Source organism: Chiroxiphia lanceolata, chromosome 21 (genome assembly GCF_009829145.1).
Source record: "Chiroxiphia lanceolata isolate bChiLan1 chromosome 21, bChiLan1.pri, whole genome shotgun sequence".
NCBI lineage: Eukaryota > Metazoa > Chordata > Aves > Passeriformes > Pipridae > Chiroxiphia > Chiroxiphia lanceolata.
The window spans coordinates 10,798,341-10,824,061 of NC_045657.1; the positions used below are offsets into that span (position 1 = coordinate 10,798,341).

Here is a 25,721-nt window from a genome sequence, read left to right on the forward strand (position 1 = left end):
GGAACTGTCAGAGCCCTGCTGGTGACCCACAGGAGCTCTGACTAGAGGGATTACAAGTTTCCCCAGGGAAAGCAGCCAGGCAGAATTTAGCCCTTCAATACAGCACATGTAGCACCAAGCACAGGAGGATCTAGAGCAGTTCCTGTGAGGTTTGCAGCCCATGTGAGAGCTGGAGCCTGTCCCAGCCAAGGTGTTGCTGCAGAAGCATCAGCAGGGAAAGGCCACTCTGGGAATAAAAGGCCAGATGGAAACAGAACTGTTCAAAATGATTACAGCAGTGAGAGACAAGGACACTTCAAGGGCAGCTCTGGCAATCTGAGGAGACTGAGAGGAGACTCATTGGGGTTTGCAGCTTCTTCACCAGGGGCAGTGCAGGGGCAGCTCCGATCTCTGCTGTCTGTGAGCAGTGACAGGACCCATGGAACGGCTGGAGCTGTGTCAGGGCAGGCTCAGGTTGGATCTCAGGAAAAGGTTCTTTCCCCAGAGGCTAGTTGGGCACTGACCAGGCTCCCCAGGGCAGTGGGCACAGTCCCAAGGCTGCCAGAGCTCCAGGAGAGTTTGGACAGCGTTCTCAGGGACAAGGTGGGATTGTTGGGGTGTCTGTGAAGGGCCAGGGGTTGGACTGGATGGTCCTGTGGGTCACTTCCAGCTCAGGATTTCTGTGATTCCATTATTCTAACCTGAAGTTCACACTCAGCTCACACTGCAGGACAGCCTTGGAACTTTGGTGCCCCGGACACAGAAGGATCACCAGGGCTCAGGCTCTGCTCCCTGTGCCAGTGCCTGTATTTGTTACACTGGTGGTGCCTGCACAGCACCTCTGCCACCAGCCAGGGTGGGCAGGACCCACCTGAGAGCCTCTGGCAGCTTCTGCAGTGAGGGGGCAGCCGGGTCCTCACCAGTCCAGGCCCTCCTCCCGTGCCGGGGCCGTCGCGCTCCCCTCACTGTAGAACTGGGAGAACCAGCGCCGGTGCCTCTGAATCCCGGAGTCCTCCCTGACCAGGAGTGGCTTGGACAGGTACTCTTTATTATTCCAGATGGTTATATCCCGCTCAAACTGGGGGGAGAAGGAGGATCTCACTCAGGTGGGGAAGCTGAATCAGCAGGTTTGTGTGACACTGATTTACTTTTCACATTTCCCCACACTGGCCCTTGTGGGACTGCTATGGGAACACGGAACACCACTACTCTGTCTGCAGCCAGCAGAGTTTAGCCCAAAAAAGCCACTTCCAGCTCAGACTGCCCCTGTCATGGGGTTGTGCAGGTAGGAGCTGCTCCACCTGAGAGTTTGGGTTCATTGGGTAGCTCCAGCCAGCTAGGGCTTTATAAATAAAGCATCCACATCCTACACTCTGCTCAGGCACACGTGGAGTAAGCTTTGGGAAGAAGGTGCTGCAGAAATGAGTGTTGCTCATTCACATTAGTAAGATGCAAAATGTTAAGGCAGCATTTATAGAATATGGGGGAGCACAGCTAAGTTTGACTTGGGGTAGGTTTTTGGCATCTGAACTTCATCTGGAGCTGGAGAGATGGGGTCGCTCTCCAACAGAGGTGACCTTCAAGGCCATGCTTGACCTGAATTTGGCAATAACCATGTCTCAGCTGGGATATTGAAATGGAGACCTCCAGAGTTCAACACTTCCATGAATCCCTGTGGTAAAAGCCTGGAAAACCTCTTTCAGGAGTAGCAGGAGTTGCCAAATCTCATGATAATTTAAAAACGGGAGGATTTCTTGGCACAGTTCTTACCAAAGGTAATAGGATAATGTTAAAGCACCAGTCTGGGATGCTGGAAACCTGGATGCAGTGATTAGTTCCCTCAAAGACTTCCTGCAGCTAAAGAGCCTAATCCTTGTGTCCCAGCTTCCCACCCACAGGAGAGAGATAACACCTCTCTGCCACCCTCAGCAGGTGACCCACAGCAGGGACCCCCTTTATTCGACCTCCAGTTTGATTTTTTGGGCTGCTGACAAGGAAAGATCACACCAAGCACCACAAGGACCTTCCCCAGGTCTTTGTTTTACTCCCACAGGATATCTGAGCCCATGTGGGCAGCTGCTCTTCCTTCTCACACCTCCCAGGCACGAAGCTCCAGGGAATCAAATCCCTATGGCTGCTCTTCTGCAGGGGCCTCACCTGGACACACTCTGCCCTCAGGATGAACTTGGGGACTATGGCTGGTATGTTCTTCTGGTAGTAGATTTTGTGAACAACACTCTGCAGGAGAGGCTCCAGGGGAGTCACCGTCTGCAGGATGATCCCACGGCCCAGGAACGCGTGTTCAAAGATCAGGTAAACCAGCCCTGGCCCCACCTGCAGAGCAACGGAACATCCTCAGGGAACAGCCCCCAGTGGTCCAGCCCTCGGGTACAGGAACCCCCACACCCTGAGACCTGCTAGAGGTGTCTCCTGGGCTGGGCTTGCTACTCTTTTCATCAAGTCAGGCACAAAGTCATGGCCTCAGGGCCCTGAGTCACAACTTTGCCAGTTGTTATCATCTCCAGGCAGGGTTAGATTATATAGATGAGATATTGGGAAGAAATCTTCCCATGAGGTTGGTGAGGCCCTGGCACAGGTTGCCCAGAGAAGCTGTGGCTGCCCCATCCCTGGGAGTGTCCAAGGCCGGGTTTGATGGAGCTTGGAGCAACCTGGGCTAGTGGAAGGTGTCCCTGCCCATGGCAGGGGGCTGAAATGAAATGATCTTCAAGGTCCCCTTCAAGGTCACCAGTCTGTGACTCTATGACTTGTTCTGCATTTCTAATGTGGGAATAGGTCAAATTCCTTCAAAAATGTATTAGACTAAAGTTAGAAATGTTTAATCAGGGAAACTTCACATTTCATTAAAAAAATCCAGAAACAAAAGTGGTTCCAATTGATTCATAGCATTGTTTCTATTTTCCTATAATTCTTAGTATGTGTCAGCTATTTTATTATCTCAGGGCTGATCTTGGGCTACAGACACACTGTTCCTGATTGTTTGCCTTTCCCACTTCTGCACTGTAACCAGCTGTGATCATGTGGTGTGAAGGTCCCTCAGGATTGTCACCAACGTCTGCTCAGGTGGGTTTTTTTAATTGTTTTGTGGCACAGTAATGCTTAGGACCCCTTCCTCTTCTCTGGGGCAGCCCCAGCGCCAGTGAGTGTTTTTTGGCCCATGTATCAGATGCACTTGGTAGGGAAGGTGACCTCAAGATGAGCTCAGTTGGTCAGAGCAGGGTGCTGACAAGAGCAGGGTTCAATCCCTTTACAGGCCATTCCATTGGACTCGGGGTTCTTTGTGGTCCCTTCCAGGTCAGAACATTCTGTAGCTCTGTGACACTGAGCAAGACTGGCAGGGCTCTCAGCCTTTGGGGCACCGGCCCAGGACGTACCTGCCTGGCTGAAACCGTCAGATCCATGAGGGAGAGGCGCTTCCCGAAGATGGTTGCGGAGTGTTGGAGCAGCAGCCGGGAGCAGTGTGCGTTGGGCTCGGGCTCTGGCTGCCACTCTGCCTGAAGGGGGGAAAGGATGGCTCAGCCCGAGGGTGGGGGGCACAGGCTGAGAGGGGCAGCACAAGATGGGGACAAGAGCTGTGAGGACCATCCGGAGATGAGCACAGGTGAGAGAGTGCAGCTCAAACCCTCTGAGACACAGAGCTTGGAGCAGGAGGTGCAGCCGAGGAGGTGAGGGGGGACAGATGCTTTGAGGCAGGAAGGGAACCTGATTTGGAAGAATTTGACCTCATGGCTAAGAGGGGAGCTGGGGTCTTACCTTCCACGTGTGCTTCATGAAGTCCCACAGCCTGGACCTCGTGTATCTCAGGTCAGAACCTCCCAGAATGGCTGGGCCGTGGAGAAAAGCCAAGTGAGCTGTGTCGGCCGCGTTCTCAGGGATTTCCTGATGGGGGGAACAATTTGCTGTTGGCAAGAGCTGACTCAGGTGGGAGCTGCCTGCACTTACAGCAGCTTTGTGACAGCCCCAGGGTGACCCTGGTACAGCCCTGGGCCCCCAGCTGAGCAGGGCAGAGCAGGGCAGGCAGGGCAGAGGTGCTCACAGGTCTTGAGGCAGCGAGAGGCACCAGGGGGCCTCAGCAGAGAGTGAACTGGGACCAGCTCTTAACAAACATCTAGGAATAATTTAAACAGGAAACTCAGGAAATTCAGGGTTCGTTTTGAGCTCACAGAACTCTCCATGTGCTCACTTGTGTAGATGCACAAGCTGGGACTCCAAAGAAGTCCTGTCTTTGGCCCTATAATAACTGTAATGAATAAAGCATTTTTGTCTAGTTTTCACATACTCTTACACCTTTAAACCCCACCAGCCTGCCCATATGCATCACTTTTTGAGATATTTAAGCTGTTTTATGACTCAAATACACCAGCTTCCCACCAGCTCTGCAAGCAGCACAGACTGGCCCCAGTACAGACCTGTGTGCAGTGGTTCGCACTGGAAAAGACATAAAATAAGTATTACTATCCCCTCAATCCTCCAGATTCTCCCAGCTCCTCTTCACACTCCCAGAGCTGCATCTCCCGTGCCTCATGCATCTTTTTTATGTCTCCCAGTAACTCTCTGTTCCTTCCTATCTCCTCTCTTCCCTTGGGATGCAGCCAGCAGGCAGGTACTGCCTTTGGATTTGCTGTGCTCCAGATTAAGGGTCATTTTTGTCTCTGATTTTTACAACTACGGGTGTTCTGTGCAGCAGCAAGCACAGAAAAATCTCCCCAGGACCTCCAGGCATCACCCAGTTTCAGAACTGCTGCTGCCTCCCATCCCTTTCCAGGAGGAGCCCCCAGCTGTGACTGCCCCTTCTCCCTCCCAGGTCCCTTCTGTCCAGTGCCACGAAATGGGACCCTTTTTCCAGACTCATTTCCACAGAGAGGCAGCAGCCATTTGTTCTCCATGGCCCATTTGTCAGCCTATGATGGTGATTATGAAGATTAACAGCAAAATAACTGCGCGTTTCCATTGGGGTGATCAATGGGTTGAGACGCCTCCTGACAGTAAGTGCCGCAGCTCTTAGAGAATCTTTTTTTAAATTACACCAGTTGTAAGTCAAAGCAAATTAGCAGATTCTTTTTAAGCACCCAGAACAGCTGTTCTCCACTCGAGGAGCTCACGCTCCATGTTTGGGGAACATATGCTGCGTTCTCGGCACGCGGCACAGGGGGTGTTCCCAGGTCAGAGCTCTGCCAGTAGCAGTGATGGCACTGCCAAGGTCTGGTTAACTGGGAGGAGATGTCTCTGAACTGGGCTATAGGAGAGGACCCAGGCCTGGACATACCCCACGGGGGGAGGGACCGAGCTCCCTACCTGGATGTGCACGTCCACCAGGTGCTCCGTCTGCCCACGGAACACCCACTCCTCGGAGGTGATCTCGCGCTGCTCGGGCACTGCCCACGTGGGATCGAGCCCTTGGCAGTGGTACCAGACCAGCACCATCCCGTTCACCTCGCAGGACGGCCAGGCCCGGATCCTGGCGAAATCCGGCACTGCGGGGGCACAAAGGGACCAGTTAAAACCCACAGCCCCGCGGCTGACCCCGACCCCGACCCTGGTGCGGAACCACAGCTCTGAGCTCGACGTTAGGGGAGGTATTCCTGTGGCACACACTCGTGGCGGCACTGCTCCAGCTTTCCAGCACTGAAGAAGAACAGCAGCTACAAGGGTCACAGAAAGGAGTTTGTTTTAATTGGTTTTATTTCAGTTTGGTGTTTTACATAAGTTTTTAAAGGAACAACCTTGCTGGCTGGTCCGCTGCCTCTTTAACCTGGTTAAATAACTAAGTGGCTGCTGCGTGAATGGATTCCCCTCCAGTTCCAGTGAGCTAACAGGAGATGCTTTCAGTTTTAGATGTGCAGAGAGAGTAAAAGCCATTGCTGCCTCTCAAGTTCAAGTCATTCTCTGCTATAACATTGCAGTATCATGTGTTGCTTTAAGAATAGATCACTTCAGTGAAATTAATTTTGGCATTTATAGTTGATTGTCAGAAAATGCAGCTTCTACTGGATTGGAAGGCTGTTGCCTTCATTACTTTTTTTTTTCTAATGTGGAAAGGAGCACCAAAGAGAGCACAGAGCAGTTCGTTCTTACTCAGCCTTGTACATGTGGGAAGTGAAATAATGGGAGAAATGATGATTCTCTTTCAGTCAATGGATATCAGAGGGGGCAGGAGGAGCCCATCACTGTGATTTCTGATTGACAAAACCTGGTGCTTCGGGTGGGATGCATCTCATTAAAATTCTAAGAGGGCTTCATCTGCCCCCACACAGACATAGAATCACAGAATCAATCAGGTTGGAACAAACCTTTAATATCCCCAAGTTCAACCGTTGCCCAGCATTGCCAAGCCCAGCACTAACCCATGTTCCCAGGTGCCACATCCACACATCTTTTAAATCCTTCCAGAATGGTGACTCCATCACTGTTCTGGGCAGCCTGTTCCAACACTTGACCACCCTTTTAGTGAAGGAATTTTCCCTAATATCAGATCTAAACCTCATCTGGCACAGCTGGAGACCATTTCCTCTTGCCCTGTCCCTTGTTCCCTGGGAGCAGAGCCCGACCCCATCTCCGGCTCCCCCCTCCTGTCAGGGAGTTGTTAAGAGTTAAGGTCCCCCCTGAGCCTCCTTTTCTCCAGGCTGTGCCCCCCCAGCTCCCTCAGCCATTCCATGTGCTCCAAACCCTTCTCCCTCTTCCTCCAGCCCCACACTGGGCTCTGGGGCTCTGTCTGGCTGTGGGTCCCTGTGAGCCCAGGGCTGGAGGAGCTGCCAATCTGAGCTCTCCAAAATCCTGCTCCAACAAAGTACCTGTGTGAGCACAGATGGCCTTTAAATCTGTTTAAATCACCCTGACCTATTTGGGCTGGAGGGGAGCAGGGCAGCTGGCTGCAGTTTTATTCTTTTAATACCTCCAAATAATAATGACTCAGAATTCATCCATTTCAGATGAAATGACACATCTTGGTATGAGTGTTTGCATATGTCCAGAATATTCTCCCTCATTTTGTGGTGAAACACATCATTGCTCAGTGCACGGAATCAAATTTTCATTTCAATGCAGCTCCTGACTATGTGTGGGGAAAAAAATACAGTGTTAATCTTTTTTTCTGAAAATAACACACACAGAAAAGGAAATTGCTGTTTGGTGAGATCTATAAACTGGTTCTCTTGCCCATATAGATGGAATGTTTCTTTCACTTTGGGAGAAATAGTTTGTTTAGTAGAAAGAGTGACTTTTGCTGCCAATCAATGTTTCATCATTATCCTAATCGATCCAAATCCAATGAAGTTGAACTTCTCAGGACAATAACTAAGAAGCACAAGCCAAAGCAAAACTCAAGGTAAGCAAATTGGTGATTTAAATTCATTAGTGGAGCCAGATCAAGAAATCGCTCCATGTGAACTTTAAGACGTTCTTCCTACACAGTCAACGCAAACCATGTCTACATGGTGGGTGTATGTGAAGAGCTTTCCTGAATCCCAACCAAAAGTTCCTTTCAAGCCCTAAAAGGAGAAAAAAAATCCGCCCTAAAAGGAGAAAAAAATCCCATTGAGAAACTATTCTGTCATGTTCATGGGATGCATTTCAGCACTGATGTGGCATAAGCTGTCACTGTAGAGCACAGAATCATTTCTGGAACCCAACAGCTCCTCAGGGTCCATCCCTGAGGGACCCAATGGAAGGCTCAGAGTTAAAAATCTGCTTTTATACCCTGCCTATGGAATGCTGGAGGTGTGGGACTGTCAGAACCGAGAAGGGCGTTATTTAACTGAAGTCCCAGTTACCATCTAACATAGGGAAGGGCACTGGAACCCTGTGTTTCTGTTCCTGTGGAACACTGGGACATGGGCAACCCAGAGGAAAACCAGGGTGCTGCATGAAACAGGGGAGTGGATGGAGGGTGAATTATTATAAAGACAACTTTCCCCTAATGAAGTGGCTTTTAATGGGGACGTGGGACACTATCCTTTCTGTGGCTGCTGTCCGTGGATTTGGGGCACATTCACCTTTTCCAGCATACGGGATTCTGGTGCATTTTCCATCCTCTCCTCGGAACTGCCAGCCGTGGAAGGGGCACTCGATGCAGCCGCCCCGGACTCGCCCCCCGGCAGCGAGGTTGGCCCCGAGGTGAGGGCAGTGGGCGTCCAGCACGTGGGCTTGGCCATCCTGGGAGCGAAACACGGCGAGATGTTCCCCTGCCGGAACAGGAGATGATGGAGGTGTAAAAACTGCAGCGGCAGGGGAGTTGGGTCGGGCAAGACACTCGTTGCTCGGCCCCTTGGGAACGGGGGCACCGAGCGGTGACTTCACCCGGGGTCAGAGGAGTGAGAAAAACACCGCGGAAAATTAATGACCGCGGGCTTCTTTCCTTTCTAGTCGTGGTAGGACAGAAACAGGGATGCTCCGGAGAAGGGATTTAACCACGAGATGGCACCAGGCAGCTGCCAGAGCCGGGCAGGGGCGGCGGCACGGGCTGCGGGAGAGACGGAGAGCGGGTGAGAGGGACAGCGGGAGGGAGGGACAGCGGGTGAGAGGGACAGCGGGTGAGAGGGACAGTGGGCAGCACTCCCCTGCCAGGCTGCGGTCAGGTGTTTACTGGCTGTAGAAAAGGCCAGGCAGAACTGGGCTGGCAGCTGCTCAAGCAGATGCCTGGAGTGTGGTGGCCATGGACTTCTAAACCCTGTCCTGGATCCTGTTTTGGCCACAAAATGAAAGGTGCCTTCACAAAAATGTTTGAACATTTAGGATGCTTCCCCTGCTAGGGGAGACACACACAGAGAAGGGCAATTGCAGCATTTAGCAAGAACTCCTTCACCGAGGAGGGGCAGAGGAGAGCCCACAGGCTCATACATCTCGGGAATCTCTGCTAACAGGAGCTGGAAGAAGCCCTTTATCTCTTTGCTCTTGAACCCCGAGGGCCATCCACACTGTAGCTCAGCGGCAAATCCCTTCCTCGAGCAGGGACGGTGCGTGCTGAGAGCCAGAGCACTGACACCTCCTCGGCATAAGGGAGTTTTCTGGTGAAGGGAAAGGAAGCCCCCGGCTCTGTTCGGCTCCACACCGGGAGTGGAGAGTCAGCGCTGCAGCGGCTGGGACTGCATTGCCCCAGCACTCAGACTTGTCTCCATTGTGGGCCTCATTCCTTGTGCTTCCCGGAGCAATGCGAGGTTTGCCCCACTGATCTGTCCCGGCTCAGTTCTGGGATTGCCCTCTTCCTCCACAGCCCCAGGATAGCACCATGTTTGCTGAGCAAGGGCCCAATAAAGCAGAGACAGGCATCACCTGGGCTGCAGCCATCAGACTGTTCATGGTTCTGCCTCACCCAGCTGTGCTCCAACCACAGCTGGACGGCTGCCACGGCATCACCTGAACCAATGTGCTCCTGAGGGACTGAACTGGGGCCAGATGCTTTCCTGGCCCAGCACAGACCTGCCAGTGCCCACATCCCTGGAAGCAGCACAGGGGACAGGGGCTGTGCCTTGGTGACCTGCCCTGAAAGCAAAGTGTCCCCTCAAATCACCTGGTTGGAAGGGGACACAGCTGGGCTGGGAGATCAGAAGCCCTTGGGGGCTGTTCATACAGATGTGACCACTGAGGGAAAGGCCAGGTCCTCTCCTTCCATGCTGTGCCTTGGGTGATGCAGCACGTATTTTGTATTCAGAGTTCATCAGCTTGTGAACTCTGGCCATTACAGTGGCTGCTGTCACTTGGAGCTCAAAGAAATCCAAGCTCGGCTTTGGGAGCTGAGTGCAGTCCATGTTTTCCCAGGCAGCCACCCTGATGACAAGTGACATGGTGTGAGCTATCCCTCCCAAAACCACTTTCCTTGACTGAAGTTTTGTTATTTGGGCAAAGAAAAGGAAATGCTGGAAACTTTCCCAGACTTCAAGCCTAGGAAGGGTTATTTTTGATATCTGGCAGATATGAGTCTTTGTACCCTAGTGCCTGGAGATCCCTTTTTTCCCAGGACACTGGGCCTGTTGTCCTCAGATTTTTTTCTGGCAGGCTCTCACACATCTACTGGCACTCCACTGGAGTGGAGGCACCAGCAGTGCACCTTCCCCTGCCCCAAGTAACAGGGATTCGTTCTGAAACATCAGCGTTTTCTTCTATCTCTAACCCACCTTTCTACCTGACCTGAGGTTCAGGGCAAAAGAGGGAAGGCAGGGGAAGTGTTTCTGACTGCTGGAGATGCCAAGGGCTCAGCAGGAGCAACAGCAGAGTGGAAACACAGAGGAACAGCTTTGGATGTGTCAGACCAGAGTCCCACAGCCAGAGCACTTGGGGCTCCGGGTGTCCCAGCCACGTGCCCCCAGCAGCAGCTCTGCAGCCTAAGGCTTTGCCCAGCAAACTTTTAAGATGGTTTTACCCCAAGAAGGTCCCATCTCTAGAGGTTCCCTTCGTACAGGCAGTTTGGAGGTCTCCTGCCTTGAAGACCTGAATCAGTGCCCATGGCCAGACCTTTGCTGGGCTGTCCAAGAACTCACCCAGGACTCCTGAGTGCTGCTTTTGCTTCCAACCTTTGCACTCTGGAGCCAGCTGAGCCAGAGGAGAGGCTGGTCTTTGCTCTGCCTTGTGTGTCAAATCCAATGCCTCTCCAAATTGGGAGGACAGTTTTCTGGCCCAAGATACGCTGAAAAACTGTTGCAGGTGAATATCAGAGCACTAACAGCCAAATATTTTTCTCTTTTTAATTTTAATTTTCCCACTTAATTAGCCTATTTCTTTTAGGAAAATCAAATAGCAGTTGCAGCGAGAATAGCACAGGGGACTTAAAGAGCCCCAAGACCACTGGGCAGTTCTGGGCATTTGCTGGGAATGCAGAGTCTGGGACAGAGCATCTCAGAGGACTCTGAAGCAGCTCTCATCCCACTTCCACAACCCCAGGAGAGAGTGAGACTTTCCTGCATGCTCAGTGCCAGGTTTTGGAAAGTGTCTTATCCCAAAGGATGAGTCTGCAAAGACTGAGTCAGGTGATTGTTGTTCTTTCATCTCCTCTGACTCACTGCCTCTGAAGTGGGACTGCATTTCCAGGCTTTTTGATCAGAGGCTCCAAAATAAATTAGACACCCACAACCCCAGAGGCTACAGGTTGTTTAACTGTCTTACTTACTGATAATCTTCCTGGCACTGGTACCCTGCTGTCACTGCCACTAGAAGTGATTCCACCTGCACGTTTCAGCCAGACCCAGAGGACTGGGTGCCAGGAGCCAGGCTATGGGCAGACAACCAAGAGAACTATAACAGATAGGCTGGAGGGGCTCTCTAGGATAGAATTCAATGTATATTGAATTACATAGATCCTGTTATAAAAACAAAACCAAACAAACAAAAAAAAACCAAAAAACCCCAAACACCAAACCCCAGTAACTTCACAGGAGGGGATGGTTCTTGAAAGTAGGAACACATTTTCCACCGAATCTGAGAGATTTCAATTCAGAAACACCCCTTCTGCTGGTCCAAACCCATCTTCTAAGCAAAAGGACCCTGGAGGAGCACAGCACTCCTCTGGATGTGGCTTTGAAGTCCCACCCCAATCTCCCCAGGGAGCTTCAGGCAGTGATGCTTGTGAGGAGAGCCCAGGCAGAGAGATGCCCCTGTGTCCCAGGGCACCCACACAGGGGTGTCCCCACACTACCATGATGTCCCAGTGCTCCAGCAGGGATCCCAGTGCCCATGTAGGACCCCAGGCTGTGATACCCTTGGTGCCACTCTATGGGCATAGCTGGGCTGCTGTGACAAATGGTTTGGGTTGGAAGGGACACTAAAGACCATCTCATTCCAACCCCCCTGCCATGGGCAGGGACACCTTCCACTAAACCAGGTTGCTCCAAGCCCCGTCCAACCTGGCCTCAAACACTTCCAGGGATGGGGCAGCCACTCTGACTTGAAAGGGATGGTGGCAGAGTTGTGCCAGTGCCACAGCAGAGACCCCAGGCAGGGATGCCCCGGATGCCCTGCAGGGACAGCAAGGACAGTGCAGTGCCCACCACAGGTGCTGGCTGGGCTGCCCAGTGCCCACACTGGGCTGTTCCAGTGCCCTGGTGAGGATATCCATGTGCGGACATCCCAGTGCCTCACTGGAGATGCCTGAACAGGGATGTCCCTGTGCCCCCGCAGGATGTCCAGGCAGGGATGCCCCAGGACATGCCCTGAGGCCCCAGGAAGATGTCCTGGTGCCCTGATGGGGATACTGGCTGGTATGTGCCAGTGCAAATCACAGAATCACAGAATTAACTAGGTTGGAAAAGACCTCTGAGATCATTAAGTCCAATCTTTGACCCAACACCACCTTGTCTACTAAATGACACATCCAGTCTTTTCTTAAACACCTCCAGGGACGATGACTCCACCACCTCCCTGGGCAGCTCATTTCAATGTCTGATCCCTTTCTCTGTGAAGAACTTTTTCGTAATGTCCAACCTAAACCTCTCCTGGTGCAGCTCAAGGCTGTGCCCTCTTGTCCTGCTGCTGGTTCCTGGGAGCAGAGACCGACCCCCACCTGGCTCCCTGCTCCTGTCAGGGAATTGTAGAGAGTGAGGAGGTCTCCCCTGAGCCTCCTCCTCTCCAGGCTGAGCCTCCCCAGCTCCCTCAGCTGCTCCTCACAGCACTTGTGCTCCAGACCCTTCACCAGCCTCGTTGCCCTTCTCTGGACTCCCTCCAGCATCTGAGGCATCCACACCGGCCTGGATGCCTCAGTGCCCTGCCAGAAGTGCCCGAGCACGGATGGTCCAGTGCCCCGGCCGTGCCCCTGGGGTCGGTTCCCCAGCAGGGCTGCCCGGGTGGGATGCCCGGTGCGCCGGCAGTGCCGGGCGGGGGTGCCCGGGAGGGGATGGGGGGCTGGCACTCACCGAGCAGGGCGAGCCCGCGCACGGCGCCGCGGGGCAGCTGCGCCGAGTCGAGCAGGCGGTACCAGCCGTTCGGGAACGGTGGCGGGAGGGCCCCGGGGAGGTGGCGGGGGCCGGGCCAGGGGCTCTGACTGGGGGTCGCCTGGTAGCCCGGCAGGTAGCCCACCTGGCCGCGGCCGCGCCGCAGCACCAGCGGCCGGGAGCAGCCCAGTAGCAGCAGGACGAGGCAGAGGAGCAGGAGAAGGAAGAAGAGGAGGAGCGGGGGAAAGAGCAGCTCCGCGCCGCCGCCCCCGAGCCCCATCGCGCTCCCGGCCCCGCCGCCGCCGCCGGCCCTTATAGAGCTGCGGCCCCTATAGCGCTGCGGCCCCGCCCGGGAGCGCCCGGCGGGCGGGGAACGGGACTCCCCACCCCGGGGACCCCTCGGCATCCCCGGCCGCCTCCCGGGGACAGCGGAGAGGGACGGGGCGAGCAGGGCTGAGGGAGCGTGTGCTTCGGCTGGAGAAAGGGGGCAAACTGGTGGGTCGGGCTGCAGCCTGTGGCCGGCTCAGGGTTATGGAGCAGAGGGAACGGGACACACGGGGAAGAGACATGAACACAAACTGCAGCTAAAGGAGCTCCCCTTGCACACAGGCACACATCACGCTCCTCTGAAAGAGTGGTCTTAAATCCAGTAGACAATGGGATCAATAAATAGCCTGGCATCCTCTTGTGCTGCTGTCTGGGGATTAGCAAGGGAAAAACTGTTGTTTGGGGCTGGCTGTGACACTGAGCACCTCACAGGTTCCTGACAGGTCTTAAGAGCAGTGTTCAAGAGCAGCTCAGAGCAGCTCAGAGAGATGACAGCGTGGAAAGTGGATTAGTAAGGGACTTGGATCCCCTCCATGCAGAGAGGACAATCTATGCAAAGATCACCTATGACATCTACCCAAACTTCTGTAAAGCCTTTGACATGGTCCCACACAACAACCTTATCTCCAAATTGGAGAGCTATGGGTTTGAAAGGTGGACTACTTGATGGATAAAAAATTGGCTGGATGGAGGCAGACAGAGAGTTGTGGTCAATGTCGAGGTACAGGCCAGTGATGAGTGGTGTCCTTCAGGGCTCTGTAAGGCTGGATTTAGTCAGAAGAATTACATGGGTTCAAGAGGTAGCTGCAGAAAAGCCAGCTGTCATAGAGTCAGAGATTTCTGGGAGAAGCAGCAACCCGAAATACCCCCCCAGTTCTGAGGAATTGCAAAGGGACAAGCGACAGAAATGCAGCATCTGGCTGGAGCCAAAGGAGCAACTAAAAGGATGGGTTCAGACAGGGTGAATTTCTTGAAGACTTCACATGAAAGGTTCAGGTAAATATATGTGACCTTTTGGAAAGCTGTTCTAGAAGAAGAATGCCAGTGTGCTTACAAAGGAAACTGCACACAAACAGAGATCCCTCCGAGAGGGACGGGCTGTGAGTCCTGTCTGAATGGGAAGGGGGAAATCAGCAACATTCTGAGGGCATAAAAGCACATAATGAACACATCCATTGCACAAAACTAAAGACTGAATGGGTGGTTTGAGGATCAACAGAACAATAAATTTCAGTTCTGTGCTGGGCAAATCCATTAGAGACTGCGGTGAAGGGCTTGGGGGCACAGGAATGAATGCACTCTGTTGGGAGGGGGCAGCCCCTGTGTGCACAGAGATGTCTCACAAACACACCCAAGGAGTCAGCAAACAGGTGAGCAAGTTCTGCTTTGTTCACTTGGCTGCTCAAAAAACTTCCTCTAAGGTATGTTACGAAATACCCTTTAATAGTCCTGAAATAACAAGGGGAACATCCCTGCTTTTTTAATTGGAGACAAAATAAGAACCAAGGAGAAGGAATAGATACTCAGCTGTTACAAGGGAGAAAAGATGCATTTATTTCCACAGAACCTGGAAAATGGGATGAAGAGATGTCTAAATCATCTGACTAAGATGATTATAAATTATTCACTATGTTAAAACGTAAAGTTGACTGAGAACCTCTGCAAAAGAAGCCTTGCAAATCTCTCAGTGACTTTAGGCCAACAAAAGAGTCTGCCAGGGAAGTGCAGGGCAAGTGGTGGACCCACAGGAGAGTGTTGGCTGTTAATTGGTGCTCAGAAAGAGACCTGAGCCTTCCTCCACTTGGTCTGTGACTGCACCTGCTCTCTGGTCCACACTGCTCACCAGACAAGTGCATGTTAGGAATAATTGGCATTATTGCTTTTGTAGGCATGATGATCTAAATGGATAAAAAAAGTGAGGCCCATAGAGGACAATAATAGTTTCTACTAGATGAGCTGATACAGCTGGAAAAAGGCGGATGAGCTTTCAGGCATAACAGCCCTCATTCAAGAACAATTAGGACTGTAATTTGAAACAGCAAAAAACCCCAGAATCATAGAATAACTGGGATTGGAAATGACTTTTAAAGGCCATCTAGTCCAACCCTCCTGCCATGAGCAAGGACATCTTCAACTGAATCTGGTTTCTCAGAGCCACATCCAATCTGACCTTGACACCTGCACCTTTGATCTGTCACAAGGTGTGTGTAAAGGTGGCCACCTCACCCTGGAGTAAACCAAGAGGGGATACAGAGAAAAGATGGGAGTGATCAGAAGCCAGGAGCGGCACAAATAGAGTAGACTTGAAGTGCTGAAATTCATAAGGTGATTTTATCCAGTGACTTTACTAGTCATTGAACTACCACCTGACCAACCCATGCACTTTCCTTTTAAGCTCATATTTGAGCCCTCTTCCAAGTTTGAAGAAATTTATGAATGGGCAGAGTTCAGTCAGGCAGGAGGGAAAACACCAGGACAAATGGGAGACAAGGGAAGCCCCTGGGTGTTGCTGCATAAACCCAACAGCAAAAGACTTCCATGGCATGAAGTCCAAGAATTGGTTGGCCAGAGCCTTTATGAACACTCACCTTCTTTGCTCTGCTCTTTTCCCTCAGATGTCTTAAACATCTGTCTTCTAAGATGTTTAAGGTCTCTTACACACGTTACACATCTTACAGGTGCCCACAGGAGGGGCAGGGCACCCACAGCATCCCTGGAGGGACCCACAGGGCTGTGTCCCCTGGTGAAACATTCACCACCACTGATGAAGCATCAGAGGTTACTCAGAGTATGGCTGCTGGGGGTCTGTGGGGACCTCTGCTTCCCCACGCATGGGTTGGGGCAGGGAAAGGGTTGAAACAGTCCTGGATGTATGAAGGCTGCCCAAAAGCCCTGGGTGTCAGAGACAGAGGCAGTGAGTGATGGATATAATGGGCCAGGACAGGGTACTGAGGGTTTCTGAGTGGGGTGGTGGCAGGAGCACCCATGACTTTGTTGAGTAAGGCAGGACCTCCACAGACACATGGGGTGTGTGGCTCTGCTCTGTGTCCTGCTTCCTGGGATACCTGGCTCGAGGGTGCTGGGGAAGGGCAGTTCTGGGATGAAGCTCATCCCATGCAAGGAGGGAAAATCAAGTCTGATGCAGAGATTTCCTTCTCATTCCAAACTTCTCAAGAATGCTGGGGATTGTCCCAAGGCAACGGGGAAACAGAAAAGGAGGAAACTGGGACATCTGAGTCCAAGAACCATAAATGATCCTGTAAACTATGTAAACTGAGTATAATTAAGCATTATTGAGGTAACTGTGGCTTCTGCAAGTTATTATCTGTGTATTTATTTTTAGGATATCCTGAGAGTCTTTTGAGTAGTACATAGCTACCTCACTGACATGAAAGCATTTGTTTGGGGTTGGAAGTAGTGCCTGTGGTTACAGATGCTGAACACCTTTCACCAGGTTCAAAACCCCAAGTGCAAACACTTCTTAGTTTGCTGAACTGAGCAGCTGAGGCTGAAACACCCCCTCCCAGGTCTGACACATACAGGAACAGTGCTCATGGCAGAGAGGATTCGTCTGCTTCAAGAGGTTGAAAACACAGTTTATAGAAAAACAAGTCAAGGAGAAATGTAGTGTTTAGCTAATATTAGATATCCTTAAACTACCTGGGACTTTCTAGCACAGGTCTGCACTGGATCAGGGCTGTGATTTACTGTGGTGGCTGAAATGGTAAATAAAGGGCAATTCGCAGGATGGCGGGAGGAGGATTAAGCCTTGGAGAACTGGATTGCTGGCCACAAAAGCCACAGTATAAAAAAGACATGAAGCTATTAGAGAGTGTCCAAAGGAGGCCACGAGGCTGGGGAAGGGTCCAGAGGGGAAGCTTTATGAGGAGCAGCTGAGAACATTTGTTTTGTTCAGCCTGGTGAAGAGGAGACTGAGGTCAGACCTCTTTGGGGTCTTCAACATCCTCACCAGGGGCAGCAGAGGGGCAGGGACTGATCACTCTCTTGACAAGCGACAGGACCCAGGGAATGGCTGGAGCTGTGTCAGGGCAGGCTCAGGTTGGATCTCAGGAAAAGGTTCTTCCCCCAGAGGGTGGTTGGGCACTGACCAGGCTCCCCAGGGCAGTGGGCACAGCCCCAAGGCTGCCAGAGCTCCAGGAGGGTTTGGACAACACTCTGAGGGACAGGGTGGGATTGTTGAGGTGTCTGTGAAGGGCCAGGAGTTGGACTGGATGGTCCTGTGGGTCTCTTCCAGCTCAGCATATTCTGTGATTCTATGATTCTATGCTAGTTTACACCAGGCAACCCCACCTGTGTGTTTGTCTCTCCAGGAAGCCCAGCACGAGACTGTGTGTACTGCTTTCCAGATGTGCTGACTTGTAAGTGGATTATTGATAACTTCAGGGAAGAAGATGAGATAAAAACAATGTTTTCTTCAAAACAAGTGCTGTTTAGCCTTGTCTTATCATGTTTTTACTTGAGTTTTTTTTAGGTTGGTTTCATAACAGAACTTGTGTAATCAATCTTTCTGTCCTCACCAACAAGCTTCTGATTTTCTAGCAAACATGTCACACGTGACAGGAGGGCGTGGCTCTCAAAGGGACGGGTTTATCATCACATTCCTGTGCTCTGGGGTTTTCTGAGCCCTAACCTACCAGTTATCTGTCCTGGTGCATGTTGGAGCACCGAGTCTGGTGCCACCCAGCTCCTGCCCCTACATGTCACACTGGCACAACTGGGCCAGCTGGAGCTTTGTCTTGCTTGCTCAGCATCCTCCAAAGCTGCTCTTGAGGCTGTACACCTCTCCTTAATCATGTTTGGTATCTCTGAAACTTTCATGTGACAGGTTGGAAAACAACTCTCCTATTTTTCTGTTCTCCCAGAGCCAGGAACGTTCACATGGCAGCTGCATGGACTGGGGAGCCCCTGGAGCTGCTGAAACTTTGCGAAAACATGAACATTTCCAAGCAAAGGGATGAGATGCTGAGTACTGGGGTGTTCCAGGCACTGCTCACTGCTGGGGGGCAGATCCAGGTCTGGTTGGCGCAGCGCCGGGCTGGACCCCAGAATACCAGGGTTGCTCTGAGCGCTGTGGTGGGCTCCTGGGAGGGGGACGGGAGGCCTGGGCATGCAGCCAAAAGAGGTGTTTGCTGCCTCCTCCCAAAGGAGGTGGGAACTCTTGCATGTTTCTGCACCCATCCCTGTGAAGATGATGTCCCGGTTTTGAGGACACCAGTCTCTGGAAGAGCTACAAGTTCCAGAGCACTACATTTGACACTGACCCCTTTTTCCTTCCCCTGTTTCAGCTCCATTCCAGCTCAAAGAGGTCAGACATGCCCCGAGGTCTCACTCTCCACTTGATAGGGCACAACAAAGTGTCACCTTTGCCCACCAATGGCACCTGTCAGCAGCTGGACTGCAGGGGCAGACAGTCCCCTGGAGAAGCTCCTGTGGCCCCTTTCCCAGGGAGTTTGGTCCCTCCATCCCACCTCCAGCCCCTTCAAATGGTGGCATGGTTTCTCCTAGAACCAGGTGCTGCACAGGCACAAACCAGCACACCTTGCAATGCACGGGACTGCAGGTTGCTGGCAGGATCTGGTGTCACAGTGTCCCCAGAGAGTCCCTGCAGGTTAAAGAAGTGTGTCTGACATCCTGGATGTCAGCTCTACCTTGTGAAGGCAGGCAGCCACATCCCATCAGAGAGCTTTCCCATGGACACCCAGGCTGTTGGGTTGAGCTCCAGCACAGTGGGATGAGTGTGGCGAGGAGCACCAAGGGCTGCAGGGGGGCTGATGTTCTCCATGTGCTCCATCTCCAGGGACTGCATCAGTTGGCCCCAGGGTCCAACACCCTCGGAGGTGAAGATGTGCAGGAAACCCCCAGAGACCAGTCTCCCTGATCTGCTTTCCAGCCCCCGCTATGCAGCAGTCCCAGGGGACTGGAAGTCCCTGAGGACAAGTTGTCCCCTCTCCTGAGACACAATGTGCAGGCAGCTAAAGCCTAGACACCTCTTGGCTGTTTCTCCAGCAGAAAGCTGGAACTTTTTCAAAACGAAATTTTGCCTACAGCGCATTTCAAACACGCAAATGCTTGTTTTCCCTTAGGAAATGATTGCAGTTGAAATTCCCAGCCCTCCTATTGCACATCTGACTGCATGTTCCTGCATATTCCATTCCCTCTGATTGCACAGAAGCTGGGTTTGGGTTTCTCACTGTCTTTGCCTCTGGCCATTGATGTTCCATGTCCCATCCTCTCACCCAAATATCTCCTTGCCTGCTCAGTAACATCTGGGTATCAGAAGCCAGACTAGCAGTTTGTATCTTGTTTTAACTCCCCCCAACCCTGTGCATGTCCAGCTCCTTGGACAAAGACAGAGCTCTGGTGGATGATGGGAATGCTCCTGTGTACAGTAACCTGCAGTAACCTGACAGTGGAGGGGGAGATACCTCAATTCTCTTTATCTGGTGTAGGATGCTGCTGCAGCTTCTTTCTGTGATAGCAGGGATTCTAAATGTGACACACACTCTGCTCAGGAGGGTGGCAAAGGGCCTTGGAGGCCTAGAGCTCATTCCTGTAGGGATGACTGGGTAAAGACAACATGGATGTCCATAGCAGGGCAGGTCTGTGCTGCCCCTGTACTGGAGCAGGGAGCTGTGCTGCCTGGTGTCTTCATCAGCCACATCTGAATTGCAAAGTAGGCTGGGCCAAGTCCATCTCAGCTGGTAAAGCATTTAGAGAGAGCAAAAGGCCTCTTTAGAGACTGCAGTCCATCCTCAATTTCATCTGGAAAAGAGCCAGGAACAGGGCTAGGATGTACAACTGCAACAGCTCAGGCCAAAGGGCTGCTCAGACACTCTGACCTTGGTCTCCATTCCATTGCTCTCTGCAGCTCCCCTGCCACAGAAATAATGCCTTTGGGCACATTCCTCTGCAGTCTCCAGTCACTGCCTGTCAGTCTGGCTGGCTGATACTGTGACAAAGACATCCTACTGCATCCCAGCTCATCCTGCTGTGCCCCCGGCTGCTCACACAAATCACATCCCCCAAGGAATCACAGTGAGGGACACACCCTACCACCCTCCTGGGGGATGTTGAGGAGCTGTGGGGGGCCCTGCACTCCCTTCCTTGTCCACTGTCCCTTCCCACCTCAGCCTCAGGCTGGAATTTAGTTCTGTTCTCTGTCCCTGCCCCTCCTTTCCTTGTGCACGGCAGGGACCCCCCAGGGGCAGGTTCCCTCTCCCTGCAGGGTTCCCAGGTCATGGGACTGCCCCGGGCAGTGTCCGGATACCCGAGCAGTAGGAACAGGAGGTGTGATGAAACCGGGTAGGAGGAAGGAGGCTTCAGCCAAGGCATGGAGATGGGGGAGGAGAGGAGGGTTGCCTTCTTCCAAATTCATTGCCCTGCTGACCCCATCTGTACTGGAGCCAGCTGGAAACAGCCTCTGCAGTGCTCAGAGGCCCTGGGGAAAGCATCTGTGCAGTCGTGTCGCTGCTCCTGGAAGGCAGCACACTCTGACTGCATCCACTCTCACCTCTGCTGTGCCAGCTCATGAGGAGTTTTTCTCCAAATATTCTCAAGGATCTTTTCTTCATCTTTTCAGCTTCTTTCTTTATAAAAATGTGACTCCCAGACATGTGGGCAACTTTCCTGTGCAGGGTTCCCCAGTGCTTCCTGCAGAAGAGCAGCTGCCAGCTGCTGCTCTGACTCCTCAGGGTGAATCCAAGGACAACATCACCACATTTTGTTTGGAAATTCATGACCTCTGACCCGCAGGTGAAAATTAGAGACCACCTTTACAATCAATGTCTCCGCTGCATCTGCAGTCCTGTCCAAAGGGCAGGACCAACAATACTTGCTTCTACAAGTATTATTCTACACTGACTGTCCTAAAATATTACTTATTAAACAATCCAAGTGATTTCGCACCATTGTTTCCTGTCTCACAGATTTTGTCATCAGTCATTGTTTCCAGAGCAATGACAGGAATGCTGAAGTATCAACCACATTGCAAATCCTTTTATCCCTGTAGGAATACCCACATCCCACAGCAGTTCTTCACTACCAGGTCTGGAGACCAGCAATGGCCACTGAGCATGTGCTTTACTCATTTTTATACCTCAGATTAACTTGCAGTTGTACACAGCAAGCATTTCCCCAGCCCGTGTTATAGCTGTGCAGTTACTGCTATCAAATCAATATCAGCTTTCTCAAAGGAAGAATTTAGTTTGTTTGGCAGCTCTGTGATCAGTGGCACAAATTGCATATTCCTAATACCCAATTTCCTCCTTTATGAAATTCCCTATTATCTTTCCCACCACCGGGACTGATGCCTCACCTCGAGGCAGATGAAATTTCCAACCGGTTCAATGCTGCTCCCCTGAAGTCTCCAGGTTTTACACTGACTTACTCTGGCCGTAGGAGGAATTACAGCATTGACCGGCACGGGGGCACCGCACCAACACCCGCCCCGTGCTCGTACCCAGCTCCTCTGCATCCAGAGGTGCCAGACGTGAAGAGCAGGATCACATTTTACACATACTAATTGCAAACAGGCAACAGTGGTCAGTTCCTGAGCCAAACCGTGGCTGAGAATGTTGCCATGATAAGCCAGGAGGCAGTGAAAGGCAAAGCAGAGACCTCACTGCAAAAGCAGAGACCTCACTGCAGAGTCTTCTCAAGGATCAGCTGGTGGATGTGGTTGTACTCACCATGTACACGGCTCCCACCCTGGGAAAGCCCTGCATGCACCCGTTGCCTTCAGAGGATCAAAGAGCCCGAGGACACAGCAAGAGGGGGATCCATGCGGTGACAACATCTGTGCTGGCTGAGCCTGGCTGCTGGGAATTGTGATCCGGGCTGCTCCTGGTGCCAGGACAACAAGGATGGTGGGAGGCATGACCTGAAAGGGAAGTAGACATTTTTCGGATCTCTGCAACCGTGCCAGGAACAGGAGCCTCTGGAGACAAAAAATGAGTGGAGGCACAGAGGGAAGAGGCTGCCTCCTGAGCATGGTCATCCCAGACTCCTGGGCAACACAGGAGGAACTCAATTGCTGCACTCCTTCTTCTCGCTGCAGGGAACTCCAGGTTTCCAGGAGGAAAGAGTTTTTGTACTACAAAGAACATTTCAAAGTTTACCTTTTTCCTTTGTCTTCTCTGCTATGTCCCCTGCTGTGGCCAGGTCTTGGCTTTATTATTCTATTGCCATCACACCCACCAGGATCCAGGTCTGTATAGCCCACTCCAGAACAGCTTCTTACCAGACAACCTACTGCAGATGCACCTGGTAGGCAGCATGGAATGAAGTCAAACCTGTGCAGACTAAAGGTATAGATGCAACTCTGACTTGCACCCTTTGTCCCTTCAAGACAGCATTCGAGCCCCTTGGGGTGGACAAACCCACACCACGTGAGTCCAGCAAGGCCCTCAGCTCCATGTGTGGAGGAGTGGGAATGCCACAGTGACACTGAAAAGGGTTAAACATGCCTGGAATTTTGTGCCAACAGCACAGCAGGGTCGGTGTGGAGCTCTATGACAAGCACTGCAAGAGTTAAGGCGAGATGGGGCCATTTTCCTTCTCTCGTGGAGCACATCATAACCTCCCTGGGTTTCACTGCTTTCCCAAGCAATGGGCCGCAGATTCCTGAGAGGGTCTCACAGCTGTAAAGGGGCTGTGCAGCCCACAAGCCCCTCGTCTGCTGAGCCCCTGTGGTGTTACGCAACAGCCATTTTGCTTCTGCAGTTTCTTCCGAGTGCATGTGGGCAACATGGGACACAGGCAAAATGGTTTCCATGGCAACTCACACTTCAGAGATGCCAGTGAGAAAATTTGCATTGGGGGAAAAATATTCTGCTTCAACTCACGTTGTGAGTGAGCACAGAGGTGGGCTGCAGCAGTATCCCAGAACTGGTGGGGTAAAAATATCCCTGGTGGCTTTGGTTCTGCAGTGCTCAGCTTGTTCCCTGCCTGGGCTGCCTGTGGCGTTTGTCCCATGCAATGACAAAGCAACACCCTGTCACCACCTGCAACCTCTTTGCTGTTTTCCAAAAAGGCCAAAGCAGCAGCTCTGAGGAGCAATGTGCTGCTCTGACCACCTTACCCCTCTGGACCTGGAATGGGACAGATGTGGCCCAGGAGTGAAACTCCAACCCCTTCAGCCATGGAGCTGGACTGTCCTCCAGATGTTGGCCCCTGGTTGCTGTGCCTCCATTTCCTTAAGGGAGGTTAATGGTAGCCGAACAGCAGGTAGATGTTGAGAACCCCAAGAAATCTCCTCAGCAGAGAAATCTTAAGGTCATATCCCAGAGTAATACGGAATTTAATGGAGGGAAATGGCTGGTTGCCCTGTGAGCTAATGTCTGGAAGAGTGGTGGCTCTGTCTAGAGTGACAGAGTGAAGCCAAGGAACCATCTGCTGAACATCTCTGCCTGGGAGTTGTGTTGGTCAAGGGAGGGTTCTCCAGCACTGGAGTGAACACAGACCGTGACGGTATCCACGTCACACACAACTGTCCCTAGTCAGCGCTGGGGGACCGTGTTGTTCAGAGGTGCTGCATAACTGGTGATACTGGTATGGAGAACAAAACTGCAGACCCTCTTTCACACCCAGTCTTGTGTGGTTATGCCTGGAGAAGCCCCTGGTTTACCCAATGACCAGTGTGTCCGCACCTCCCGTGTCTCCCACGGCACTCTCCGATCCCAAATGGGCACTGTGGTGAAAAGGAGAGAGCGGGACCCCCAGAGCTGCCCCCACCGCAGCCGCAGGGTCAGCCCCGGACGAGCTCTGCACCCCCCGCACCAGCGACACCCCCGGAGGTGCCGGACCCACCCCGACCTCGCAACCGCCCTCCGGGCACCGGGGGCAGCGGGACCCCGTTCTCTGCAAGGGGGTGCCCACAGATCTCGCACCAGCCCCGCTGCGGTGGGGGGGCTCTGCCGCAGCGCCCGGGGCGGGCGGGGGTCCCGGGGGCGGGCGAGGGGCGGGCGCTGCGGCAGCGCGGGGCGGAGCGGGGCGGCGCGGGCGGTTCAGCACCAGGGAGAGCGCCCGCACCGCTCCGCACCCCCCGCGCCGCGCCGAGCCGGGCCGGGCCGCGCCGGGGCCGCAGATGGGGCCGCGCTGAGTCGGGCGGGCGGCCCGCGGGCCGGGCGGGCGGGTGGGCGCGGGGGGCCCGGCGGGCTCCGGGCCGCCCGTGGATGAGCACCATGCGGCTGCTGCTGCTCGCCCTCCTCTTCTCTTCCTCCTTCGCTCGTGCCGGCTGCGACCCCAAGATCGTCAACATCGGCGCGGTGCTGAGCACCAAGAAGCACGAGCAGATCTTCCGCGAGGCGGTGAACCAGGCCAACAAGCGGCACGGCACCTGGAAGCTCCAGCTCAACGCCACCTCCGTCACCCACAAGCCCAACGCCATCCAGATGGCCCTGTCTGTCTGCGAGGACCTCATCTCCAGCCAGGTACCCCGGGACGGCGACCCTCCCCCGCCGCCCCGCCGCCCTCGCGGCCGCCCCGCCCAGGCCCCGCGGAGCCCCCCGGAGCCCCCCGGCCGAGCCGCGCCGTGCGGGTCCTGCCCCGGGGCCCCGGTCGCGCTGCCCGCATTGCAGCCTTTATGTAAGAGCGGCCGACTGCGCGCTCTGCGCACCCCCGGGACACTCACCCCCGCACACACGCCGGGGCACACACGGGCACCCGCACACACGGGCACCTGCACACACCCCGGGTACGCACGGGCACCCGCACACCCGATGGGGTGCACACGGCTACCCACGTACACCTCTCTGGGCACTCACAGGCACCCACGGGCACCCACATACACCCTGGGGCACACACAGGCATCCACATGTTCCCCAGGGCACACATGGGCACCCAGGTACACTCTGGGGCACACACAGTCAGCTGCACACCCGATCGGGTGTACACAGACACCCATATACATCCTGGAGCACACACAGGCACCCACATCCCCCCAGGTAGAGATGACCACACGCACACCCCCCAGGGCTCACATGGGCTCCCATACAACACCTCAGAGCATACATGGGCTCACACACGCACCCCAGGGTGCACATGGGCATCAACACACCCCTGGGACACACACAGTCTCTCTCTCTCACACACACCCCTCAGGACACACAAGGGATCACACACACCCCCTGGGCACTCACAGAGTGGCTGCACATATATGTCCACTCAACACCATGTGTGCACATACACCACACACAGACACATCATGGGGACACACAGGCACATAAAGGGCTGTGAGCATGTATGGGCATGCACACACTGTGGGGAGGTGTGGGCATGGGGAACACCATCCATGCACACTCACCGTGCACACACTGTGAGAATGTCCACAGGCTGCACACACACATGCCATGAGCACAGGTGCATTGCTGTGCAAACATGGGCACACATAGACCATGCATATCTGCACTCACACCAGCGTGCAAACGTGCCGTGCCACACATATCCACACCTCCATGTGCACACAGGAGCACACACTAAGCCACAGGCACACATGACACCCCAATGTGTGCCCTACACAGACAC

The 25,721-nt window shown here is 53.3% G+C and overlaps 2 protein-coding genes across 2 annotated transcripts in view; one reads left to right on the forward strand and one right to left on the reverse strand.

Moving 5' to 3' along the window:
* Positions 1-887: 887 nt before the first annotated feature.
* LOC116797287 (cholesterol 7-desaturase-like) lies at positions 888-21,922 on the reverse strand. Its single transcript, XM_032708674.1, has 8 exons — positions 21,887-21,922; positions 12,834-12,996; positions 7,989-8,177; positions 5,293-5,471; positions 3,751-3,876; positions 3,372-3,491; positions 2,137-2,313; positions 888-1,057 (listed from the first exon to the last, which is right to left on the reverse strand). Exons 1-8 carry the CDS (start codon positions 21,920-21,922, stop codon positions 896-898), a joined length of 1,152 nt encoding a protein of 383 aa, XP_032564565.1. The 3' UTR covers positions 888-895.
* A 2,262-nt stretch (positions 21,923-24,184) lies between these two features.
* The window catches only part of GRIN1 (glutamate ionotropic receptor NMDA type subunit 1), a 37,923-nt gene continuing 36,386 nt past the window's right edge, over positions 24,185-25,721 (forward strand). Inside the window, 1 exon segment of the mRNA XM_032708037.1 lies at positions 24,185-24,628. Coding sequence (XP_032563928.1) covers positions 24,371-24,628 — 258 coding nt within the window. The 5' untranslated portion in view covers positions 24,185-24,370.

Coding starts and splice junctions, on each gene's coding strand:
- LOC116797287 (XM_032708674.1), bottom strand. CDS start 21,922: ATGCAGGGCTTTCCCAGGGTGGGAGCCGTGTACATG. Junction 12,997..21,886: donor GGGTGGGAGCCGTGTACATG/GTGAGTACAACC, acceptor GGCCGCGGCCAG/GTGGGCTACCTGCCGGGCTA. Junction 2,314..3,371: donor TGACGGTTTCAGCCAGGCAG/GTACGTCCTGGG, acceptor GTTGCTCTGCAG/GTGGGGCCAGGGCTGGTTTA.